This window comes from Augochlora pura, chromosome 4, assembly GCF_028453695.1.
Source record: "Augochlora pura isolate Apur16 chromosome 4, APUR_v2.2.1, whole genome shotgun sequence".
NCBI lineage: Eukaryota > Metazoa > Arthropoda > Insecta > Hymenoptera > Halictidae > Augochlora > Augochlora pura.
Genome location: NC_135775.1, coordinates 7552580 through 7564606, shown reverse-complemented (window position 1 = coordinate 7564606; position 12027 = coordinate 7552580). Strand labels below are relative to the sequence as shown.

Genomic DNA, 12027 nt, shown 5'->3' with positions numbered 1-12027 from the left:
TAAAAGGTATTATTATTAATAAAAGATATTACACTAACAATTTATATATATATGTTTATATATATAGAACAAATTTTCCTCCTATATAAAAGATTCTTAAAACAAATAAAAATCTCCAATTTATACGTAAAATGATTATAACTACAAGTAGAGAGAATACTTAAAATGAATAAAACTGTTGCTATTCGTAAAATTTATATGGTTAATAGAAGAAATGCTTAAAACGAATGATAACATCCTACATACATATTTAAAGGATTCTTAAAGTCAATGAAGAATGTTAACAAAACATGATTATAGTCGCATAAACGTTACAAAAAGATTAAAGGATTATAAAAGCATATAGTAAACGATAGACGATTCTACAATATTTACGGGATGTCTAGGTACGGTGACAAGAGGAAGGAGGCACAATGTTCCCCGGTGAATGGAAGTTCGCTTAATCGAGGACAATTATGCCGATTCGACGAGCGGTCCTATCTGGACCGCTAGTGTTCCTTCGTTTCGACGTGCACATCGATCTACGTCAAGCGATAAGGACCGGGTGTGTAACCCTCGTGATAAGCCGGATAAACGTATCCGTGATGCATGCCCGGCACAGGTGACATGAAATTATACGCGTCTTCGGTGTTGTATGTGTGTGTGTAAGGATCTGTTGACAGAATGGGGCTCGTCTTACCGGCTCGATTGCTCTGGTCGATCATCGGCTGGACGATTCTACGCCTCGCGTTGATGAACCTGTAACAAAGGAAATGCCCACAATTAATAAACCATAGGACAGCATGCAAATAGAAATTTCAATTCATCGGTAAGTCGTACGCGGAAAGAGAAGCTTCCTTCTTATTTCACAAGGAAACGATTAGAGACTTCCTTAATGCGAACTAGACATTTATGATCAGTTTGAATCACCGTAAATTCTTCATAAAACAGTTGCATATTTCATTTGACGTATAAAAGCGTCGGGAAGGTAGCGAGCGATTCTGAAATTTTAAAACCTTATTCATAAGGTAACGAGCTATTTCCAACTTAACTTAGTTCGATCGTATCTTTTTAGTTGGTTAATTAAAAGCTCCTCGTCATTGTGCATGTCAGGTACTTCTGTTTTTATAGAAATATAGGAGAAGAGAAGCACAAATGGGCGATCTTTTCATCCGTTGAACAGTTCGGTAAATATCTTTTGGGAGAATCGTTGGAACACGGGAGGAACAACTTGTTCCAGAGGAAGAAGACGGAACAGTGAAGGGTCGGCGTCAGCAGATAATCTAAATGGAGGCTCAGTCATTTAGTTCCGCGAACTATGTAAATCTCTGTCCAGCGTTGGTAGCGAGGAATCTATTCGGGTAATCAGAGATAACGATTCGAGTCAGGTAGGCCAGACGTATTCATGACTCATTATGTAGATCAGTGGATCACGGGTAGCGGGCATTAGGCGATCGCCGCGATAAGGTCGAAAGCTCGGTCAGAACGCGCGTACGTACGTCGATGTATCGTTCATCTCAATTTGGCCGGCCGGGGCGGCACCGTCGATATTTCATCGGCGTAAGGTCGGTAATTGTCGGACGTAATTTCCGGCCGAATCGTGTATGTTAATTTGACGAAGTGGCCGAGCGAAATGCACGGGAGAAAGAGGGCTACAGGTGCGCGGGACTGCGGCCAATCAGAACTCGTCCTATCGATCCTACTTGCGTCCATGTCAAAGTCACGTTGCTCTTCATCCAGCGATCGCATTAAATATTGCCAATGTCAAATGGCTTCTCCAAGAAATTTTGGAGACTTGGTTGAATCTCAAGAACTCTCATAAGAAGTGAAAGGAGCATGCAGTTTATTAAAACAGAATTTCTTTTTTACGCTAAAATAATTTATTTAAGTGTTAGTATACGGATTGATGAAAATCCATGTTGCATCATAGTATGAAAAAAATAGTTTAAAGTTTTCTAGAGCAGTTTCAAGAAACTATTTAATTCCTGTGTTAATTTTAATGGGTCCAATATTCTGATATTTTTAATAAATACATAATATCCGGAGCTGAATAGTGAGATGGTCGGTGTAACTAAAATCTTCAAACTACATTAGCATACATTATGGAATTATTAATTTAAACTCGCACGGTGTATACTATAATTATACATGCAAATCATTCATGTCAAACTATTGATGTTCTCTGACAATAGCATTGAATCGAGTGATACAACATTCAGGCTGGACTGTGTCTGATCAGTCGCAGGCATGTACTACTGAAACAGTTTCCTGGAATCTCCCAGTACCTAGCAATTTCATATATTCCTAAATACACCCGCTGCTGGTTTTATTATATCCGATCGTGCTGTATAAAAATCCTTAACTACTTTAAGTAAATAATTGTATTAGTTAGTAATCTTTTTCTTCCGAAATAATAAAAATGTTTCCGTGAGAAATTTTTAAAGGAAGTTTGGGTAGTTATCGCGTCAAATAGATTTTAATAAAATTGATCGATGAAAATATATACATTTAATTGAAAAGCAAATACATATTGTTAGAAGTAACTGTATTCGTGTCTTATCCTATTTAGTATGTATCGATAAAGTATGAATTGATCTGTGAATATTATAATGTAAAATTTACTGTTCTTTAATACTTAGGTATTATTGTTTCTAGTATGCTGAGAAGAACGAGACATGGAGCAAGTAAGACCACTGCACCGTTAAGACAGAACAAAGAATTTTCAGATAAAAATAAAAAAAAAACTAAAACCTGGCGTCATTGTTCAACGATTCGAAACCAATACGAATTAACACAGTAATCGAAAGTGGTGCGATCAGCCGGCGATCGATGCCTAATCAGGATAATAAAACCGTTCGTCCGGGAAGCGTGAACAGGAAATTTTTGGAAAAGCAGCCGAGGGGTGGCAGCCTGGAGCAAGAGTCGGAAACCCGAGTACGACCTATTATCTCGCTAACAACGAGGAAAAAGGGGGCGGCGTGCTGTCGGTCGTAGGAGCGGAACGCGGCAAGAACCGGGCGAGCGAGCGAGCGAGCCAGCATCCTCGATACGTCATTAGCCACGGTGAAGGAGCTTCCGTGCGAGCGCTTTCCAAACAATAGATCTGCGGTCTATTTCGAGGTTGGGAGAGGTCCAACGTTGGGGGCGGATGGTGACTCGAGGGGAGGGTTCGGCGGCGTAGAACCGAAGCGGGGGCGAAACGAAGACAGGCGAAAGGGCGTACGTCAGCCGACGTCAGCGTCGCGGCGCCCTAATGGGCGCAGACGCCGGAAGTGATTGGGTTTCTGCTCGACTGACTCGAGAGCACACCCCCTTCTCATCGCGGAGAACCACGATGCTCCAGAGGGACGGGGGGGGGGGGGGGGGGGGGCAGCGGCCGCGGGGGGGGGAGGGAGAGGGGAGACGGAACGGAGGCAGATGCAACCCCTCTCTTGTTTCGCGGCGCATCTTTCTTGCTCGGGCTCGCTCCTGGACGACTACCAGTCGCTCCTCTCGGCCTTATGAATAATAATTATCAAAGTCTCGCCACAGCCGGTCGCGTTCCGCCGCTCGGACGCAAACGAAGCCCGGCCGGAAGCCGACCGACTCTGACGGGGACTTCGCGTTCGATTAACGCGCCTGGGCACGGTTCAACGGCTGTATCGATATCGATGGTAATGCGCAGGGTGGACTGGGGTGGAACATCCGAAGACGACAAGGAGACACTGGCCTCGGCAAGATATTGTGGCAGGATTATTGTGAACGCGACAGCAGATATGGCGGAACAGGAGGTCGTGATTTAAATAACAGCTGCTCTCGTCTGGATGCGTTCTTTCTGTAAATCTTAGTGTATTTATAACGTCTAAAGATTCGCGCTAAGATTTCTGTTATGTTATAGAAGAAAGTGTTCTCAGTTATTTATTAAACGGGTAAAAAACGTTTGGGTGTAATACAAAGTAACATAGAGTGAGAACTGGACTGATTACTAGACTGAGAACTCTATACATTAGTTAGAAATACGAGTAGGTCAATTTCACGTATCAAGAATTTAAGGATATTGTTGCACTATTTTCGTTCTTTTCGCACAATGAATTTAGACAATTTACGAACATAGAATTGTAACAATTGTCAACTCGTCAAGAGGTCAATTGTTTCCTTACTGGATCGCCTCTGTGTCAGCGAAGCTCTTCAGCTGCACGTTAACAATTACAAGGAAGCGTCAATCAGAAACGCGTGACTCCGTAGACAGGATTTTTCTCCGCGAGCAGAGTGAACGCACCGTCAAACATAAACACCATCGAATTGCAAATTTGCCGGGCCGTTACAACCCCCGAGCTCAACGAACATCAAGGACGCACCGTCGACGGAACGTATAGAGAGCAGGCCGTCATCCAGAAACGAGTCGAACGAGTACATAAACGGCAGGAGGATCGCAACAACCGGCTCCCTTCAAAGTCAAGGCCTCGGCTATCGTTGGATGAAAGAGTATCCCTGCTTGTATAAACCGAGGGCCCCTTCCCAGCCCCCGGATACTCCTAAACGCCTCTGGTTCCCCTTTGGCGGCGTAGGCAGCGTGTCACAGCCAGCTGACTACCGTCGACCCACCCCCGCGCTACCCTCCCTGGCAACCACCCCGTGGCTGAAATATCGCCCGAACAATGGCGCGCAGCCCCTGGCCAAAGGAGAACGGGACGAGCAAGCAGAAAGAGAGATAGATAGATATATATAGAGAGAGAGACAGAGAGAGAGAGAGGGAAAGCCAAAAGCAGTGGCAACTGCCCAATCTTTCCTCTCTTTCTACACGGGACCCAGCGAATATCTTCGCTACCGGAAAACTTAACCCCGCCGTGCAGAAAACGGACAGGATAAAATTTTACAGTCGAGGTGGCGGCTGGCAAACGACCTTGTCGACCCTCCATTAAAATCGACCACCCACCCCGAGGATGTTGCGCGAGGTCTGCGTTAATTTTTCAACGAACGACATAACGTGCCGTTGAGTTTTCCCATCTAGCTGCACGATATTCTTTAACCAATGAACAAATGATTGCGAAATAAGAATTTCATCCAAGTATCGTAGAAAACGACTATGAATCCTTTCGTCGTTATTTTATCTTTTCATATTTCTTTATATCTATTCTTATTACCACTATTGATATTATCTTCGTCCCGTATTTTATTTTTTATTTATTTATTTATTGTATTTATATTACTGTCCTTCTTACTTTTTTTCTTTTATACTATTATAACTTTTTTATAGTCACAGTATGAAAAATGTTTGTTTCGTCTATGTATGCAAATAAATGATAGAAAATTTGAATTCTAATTAATCTAAACACTGGGTGTGAAGTTTATTCTTCAAGAATAATATTTAAAAGCTAGGTTAATCTATCTACCTGTTAGGTATCAACGAGCAGTTCGCTCGACTGATACAAATGAGAAAGCCATGTTTTCCCTGGAAATTAAGTTTTTCCAGTGTCGTCTCGCCAGCACGAGCACGTTTTATCCGCTGGTTGCAGGTGCACGTCACCACGGCTTTCTATCATCGTGATTAAAAAGCAGACCAGGTGGGGGGGTGGCGAAAATCGCGGGAGCCAGTTACGCGGGCTGCAATTAAACGCGGGGCTCTATTTTCACCGTGAAAACCGTCGCTCGCCGAGATGCGCTTTTTATGGGTTTATTATCGCGCGCTATCGTAATGGCCCACTAAAATTATCGGTTTACGATGCAGCGCGGGATCCGACGTCACGCCCCTGCCCCCCCCCCTCGTGGACACCCCCGTTTCCCCGAGGGCGGCCGAAGCATATTGTCGGGCAGGAACCACCCCTGGATGACAAAACACTTTTCACCGCGCCCTCCTCGTGCTTTCAGGATTTTAATGCAGTTTTGATTATGAAGCCGATGGGGAGAGGGGGAGGGGGGGGGGGAGAGGGCGCATCTCGGTTTCGCGGCGTGAAACAAACCCGACGAAACGCGCCCCGTCACGCGAGGGGTTGCTAACACCGGCCCTCGCCGCCTCGTCATCGTTCCGATTCCGAATTTGAATTTTTCATGGAACCCGACACGACGCTTTCCGTCCGCGCGAGGACGATTTAATAAACGGGTTTAATAAACCCTCTCGCCGGTCCACCGAGACGCCGGGAGACAGTAACAGTTTTCGGGGATGGCGGCGCGAGTGGACGGACGGGGATATTGTTTTCAAAAATTCCGCTCGCATTGAATGATTATCGTTCCCAGTTCACAATTGCAATTACGGAATTTTCACTGTACGAGTTTTCACTCGTGTATCATTTGCTCTCTGTAATTAACTTTTTGCTTCTTATTACTAATGTAAGCACGTTTTCATCGATGTTATAAATTATTTCTCTTGCGCATGAAAGGGTGATCTTTAATTCTTCCCATTCTCTTTTCGTATGTAATACAAGATTAAATAATTTAAATTTAAATCCTCTAATTTTCTCAATTTAAACAGTACTATTATTGAGTCACATTTTTGTCTCTGCATTCGTCGCGTGCACAAATGTAAGCAAGTTTCAGCAAATTAGATTAACATCGTGGTTCGTATTCTACACAAGCGTAGCGGACAACGACACGTCATTAATCAGCATTGCAAAGGCAATAAATAAATTAAACGAACTCGGAAACTAACTGAAAACTAAATGAACCGAAGCTTCGAATCTCGTTTGAATATTGGAAAATCCGTAGTATCGATTAAGTCGAGATTTCCGTTTCCATTCACGGGTCGTTCCAGCCCCTACAAAATTTCGGTCAGCAACTCTGTTAACCTACTTGTCGCGTTGATCGCTCGAGAGGACAGGTCCGGAAACGTTTCGGCGCGATTGACAAATCGCTGATACTCATGGCGGTCGGGTTCGGGGCTCGTCGTTACTTTTTATGGTGACGGGGTGAGGAGGTGTGGAGGGGGAGGGGTGGGAGGCAAGAACATATGACAGGGTTCTGCCACGAAAAAAGGCATAAAAGCCGGAGTTACGACGGGGGTGTCTCCCGCATGACCTTCCGGCGCCGTAACGAAATTTAGTGCGCTCCGAGGCGCATACATGAATAATGCCTGAATTTGCTTATACACACGCTCTGCGTGGATTCGATTTTTATGGTTTTTCGAAACGCTTCGGATCGAGTGGAGATCGAATGACCGGAGTGGTCGTTTGCCGCGTGGATTCTTGCGGGAAATGGCTGAATCGCGGGAATCGGGTATCTTGCTGAATGATAAAGGAACCGCAAACGTAGTGGCACAGTGGGAAATCGTTCCGTGGAATATCATTTATATTCGGTAAGATACAAGTGGTGAGAATCGGGATCGTATAATTCTCTCGTACTTTGTTGAAGCAAATTGAACTCGGATAAGTTAAAATGCGATAAACGATATTTCGCCCGGTCAACCAGGTGATATACTAAATGTGAATGTCCTTTGATACTTTATATTGTATTGTATTTTTATAATTTTATTAGGATCCGCTAAGTGTCGGAACCTTTCAATTTGAACTCGACTATACAAAATACTTTAATGTGATGCAATTTTCCTAGTTGTTCACATAGACGTCACTCTATTAATTCGAAATAAAGTGCTGTCCCTTTATCATTACTATTTAAACATTGAAGTATACAATAAATATAGACTGTCTCGCATGTCCTTTCAACAAATGCTAATCAACATAATTGTGATAAAGTATTATTAAAGTAATATCTACGTCGTGCACCGAATCTCAAAAATGTTATCAGAAAGATCCACAGTCTGGCGATTACAATGAATCAAACGGAGAGAGACAGAATCTAATTTACGTATGAATAGTCGGAGCGAGTGGCCAGATATCGAGAGATATCGCTGCCGGGTAGAGGTGGAAGATCATTTTCACGGCGTCCGAGTCAATGGTCGCTCGATTGAGGTCCGCCATTGACACCCTCACGGAACGACATGGCGGCGGATTCGTTTCCCGCGCACCAGAAACACCAGTAACGATGATTACTGTCGCGCTGGCAACATTTACTCTCCGTCGGCGCTCGCAATTATCGGAGAGCTTCCATTAGTTAACTGCAGTCGATACGTGCGGTGCACCGGGGTGCTCGCATCAAAACATCATTACTGCACGGACACGAGAACGCGGGAGTCAGGCCGCGGCTCGGTATTGGTAATCAATTTCCTCGCTGTACAGAGAACCGCGAACTAATGCGACGCGAACGGCGAGCTTTCGCATTAGCGGGGATCGCAGAGGCGTCACTGTGATCATTGCCCATTACAAAATGAATCGAATGGGGGTGTTGGCGCTGCCTGTAAACCGTGCGCTCCCGCGGAACTTTTCTGATCCGACGAACAAAAATACTCCGTCGACTGCACCGGTCTTTTTTTGCGATCGTTAATCCTATCCGTCTATCGATAACACGAGTAACATTTGCGAGAAGATTTTAATATAGCTTTTATACAAATATAGATAATCGGAAGCGTCAATGTCATAGAGAAATCATTCTGCAAACTCTTCAGTTTCATATCCGAGAGTCGCGAAGCTCAGGTGAAAGATAATTTTGTTTCAAGCTTATTATTAGCTGTTGCTATTAATAGCTTCGGCAAAATAGAAGTACTGCTAAATCATTTAAATATCCACTAGGTTAAAAATAAGTATATCTCTTTTAAGAAATGTTTCTCTATATCGGCGAGCCATCCATTAATGCTGATTTCTTGAAATATCGGAAGTTCAGGAATATCGAATATTTCCAAAGATAAACAAAAATAGCTCCGTTTACGGGCGGACGTTATCGCGTTAAAGGGAACAGGTTCGGTTCACGTGAACGCTGAGGATGGCAAAGGGGCTCGGTTATAAATCCAGACGCTCATAAGCCTGAGATGGTCGGCGCTGCATTCACGATCGATAAAATCATTTTATCCGAATATAATGCTTGTTCGATTCGCGCGGCGTTCGTCTCTTTCTTTCCCCCCCTCTCTCTCTCTCTCTTTGTCCCACTCTTTCAACGCTCCTTTTCTTCCTCCTTTATCATCTTGTGACTCGTTTCGTCCTTGTTTCGTTCGAGATCGTGATTTCATTGTAATGTATTCGAGCGATCGGTTCGCAACGGGACCCCGAATCTTCGGTGCCCCAACCCCTCACTCGACTCACTACGGCCACTGTTCCTCCTACCAGTGATACATAATTCTAGTTCGACAAATTCAATGAGCACCGTAGACCGTGAGCATCCTTCCAGCGTGTAATCGGGTTTCCTGGCGGCGTTGCCGGCAAAATCGCAGCGCCACCCCCGCGTGACTCGAATTTTAGGGGTTGGACCGATCGCGCCCGGCCACATCGAAAATTTGTATCCGTGGCTGGCCAACCCCACCCCCCCTCCCCCGCCCTGCGATTTTATCGGTACTTTATGATCTGTTTAACGGCCATTCTCGCCGTCGGATAATGAAAAACGCGCGCGCCGCTTCTACGATTGTTTCGTAGATTTCCTGGGGAAACATCGACGCCATTGTTTCTGGCCAAATTACGGTCATCGATTTTCTTGATCGTTATTGCGACGCCTATAGTTGATCCAACAGTTACTTAATTGTTCTTTCGTTCGTTCTGTGTCGTGGTTCATTTCCGGGGAAAATATCGGCGCCATTTTCTTTTTAGTCCAATTATATTTTCTTAGTTTTTATAGATCTAAACAAGGTTAATCTAAACAAGGCGTACTTAAGTTAACGATGACTAATATAACTCCAGTCACGATTGTCCGACAAACAACGAGTTAAGAAGCTAATAAATTCCAGTTTGGCGACTTTTCACCCGGCGGAAGAGGTAGTCAAAGAGTTGATAAACCACGACCGTTCCTGACACAGAGAAGAAGAGGTCGAAAAAGGGGGCTAATAGAGCGTGTGAGCGTTTGGAAGAAAAAAATGCGCAGCTCGATCGCTGGGAATTTCTCGTAGCTGGAGGGTCAGGCTATAGGCGCGGAGAGAAGAGAGCGAAAGAGAGAGAGAGAGAGATAGAAAGAGGGAGAGAGAGAGAGAAAGAGAGAGAGAGCAGCTCGGCTCGGCGATCGCGCGTATCGGATACGCGTAGACAGGTTATGTGTGTCAACAAAGCGATTTAACACGCGACGTGTCACTGATAGCTCCCGCCGCAGCCGCGCGGCTGCGTCGCATCGACGCGGCCCGCTCGACGTGTGCAGCTCGGCTGCGTTTAATCTATGGCCCCGGTGCAACGGTTTTTCCGAAAATTCCGACCTCCGTGGCGAGAGAGCGCTCCCACCCCCGCAGGCCGGCCCCGGCCCCGGGCCGCCAACCCTCTCTGGAATTTATATAATTGTTTTGCCGGGGTCGCCACTAAATCGTGTTCCGAAGCGCGATAGCGCCGGCGCGTCGTTTCGCGCTGATGTTGATGGGCGGTTCGACGATCCCGCCAATAAAAGGATCCGGGGAAAAACGTTCGACGTCCGATGCAGCCCAATTCCACGATTTTCGCCGCTCTTTTCCGATTTTTACCGGCGCGCAGTATTTTGTATTTTTATTTTCAACGGCTTTTCTATTTTCCGGCTTTTTCCACCGAGGCTGCAGGAACTAACTCCTCCACCCCCTCCCCTCTCTCTCTATCTCTTCCTCTCCCTCTGGATAGGGACCAGGCGATCGACCCAGGTTGATTGAAAAGATTTCGCTGAATAGCCTACGCTGGTATGCGACGCTAAGTGTGCCCACGACGCGCTCTGTCCCGCGATTTATGCTTTATGGGTGCTCACGCGTGCTTTCGGTGCCCGCGTGATCGAGTGTTATGAAGGAGAACGGTCTTTGTTTTGGTAGTGATATTAATGCGATCGCGGATTTGGAACGGCGTTCGATGTGCTCGTTGGTTGATTTTACAGCGACGCTGTTTTCTAATAATTAATTACCAGAGCCAAACCATCGTTCATCGCCTTTGTTCAATAAAATAATTGAATGTACTCTTTCGATGCTAATTTTTCTATGTATTGTTCCTTTAGCGGCACGTCGATTTCGGAATTTACTGGAATTTACACGTTCATGTTCAGGCTACGTGGTATTTGTAATCTTGCTAGATCTTTTTGATGAAACATTTATTGACGGTGTATCTAACTACGACCTAACTATTTATAACAAGAATACTGAACAAGTACCAGGATATAACATAGGATTAACGATACACAAATTCTCAATAAACATTACTGCTCTAGAGTGTCTGTAAATTTCAGTCAGTGACTTTATATTTATTTTATACATATATTTATCTTATCGTTTCTAAGCACACTGCTCAATGAAATAAAATATAACAGTCTTAGAAAAGTTTTGTATCTAAAACAGCAGATCGAATTGCTCAATTAAAAGTTCGCATTAGTGAGAATAGGGGGACCGCCAAAGGTATCGATCCGTCATCATACTTAGTCGGGGCAAGGCCCTGCGACGCGTCACTGTTAGGGAAAGTCGAGAAGATCGCAGCGCTATCGACCTGCGGCGATAAGGAAAGCGCGACATCGGGCGTCGATTACCTCGAGTCAACTAATTCGAGGAGAGTGGACCGTCTGCAGACATCGGTATCGTAATGGCGCGGGTGTGGACACCGGGCCACGTTGCCTCCATTCGGAACCCTTGGAAGGCCGAGGCGGCTGGATCCGCGAGAGCAAGTTATTGGGTCCGCAGCTGTCGCAAGCCCACCCCCGTAATGGGGTGGTGGGTGCCCGAGCCGATTGTCACCGGCCACCTCGTCCTCGGGGTCAGACTCATCTCGTCGCAGGGTCGAGGGTTGATACCCCCAGGTTGCACGGCAGCACCCCGGTCTCCTCGACTTTCCTCCCCTTTCTGTGCTCTCCGCGTCCACCCCCTTATAGCCTGATTTTCACCCCATCTCCGTCGGCCCCGGCGAAGGCGTCAGCTTGTAACAGTCTCTTAAACTCCGGGCACCGGAGCCACTATATGTAGCAACTGCTGACGCCGTTATAAACTGCCGCCGAGCCACCCCCTCTCGCCCCCACGCCCCCACGCGCCCTGGCCCCCGCCGGCAATCCTGGGACCAGACGCACCACCTTGGCAAACGGGAAAATAACGATCCGCCGAATTTCGCGCGAGCGTTA

General features: G+C 45.7%; 1 protein-coding gene across 7 annotated transcripts in view; it reads right to left on the bottom strand.

Annotated features, from left to right (window-relative positions):
* The window catches only part of Hth (Meis homeobox homothorax), a 570441-nt gene that overhangs the window by 30217 nt on the left and 528197 nt on the right, over nucleotides 1-12027 (bottom strand). For all 7 annotated transcript variants that reach the window (XM_078179825.1, XM_078179826.1, XM_078179828.1 and 4 more), the window contains one exon: nucleotides 680-738. In XM_078179825.1, the coding sequence (XP_078035951.1) occupies nucleotides 680-738 (59 nt within the window). The remainder of the gene's footprint in view (nucleotides 1-679; nucleotides 739-12027) is intronic.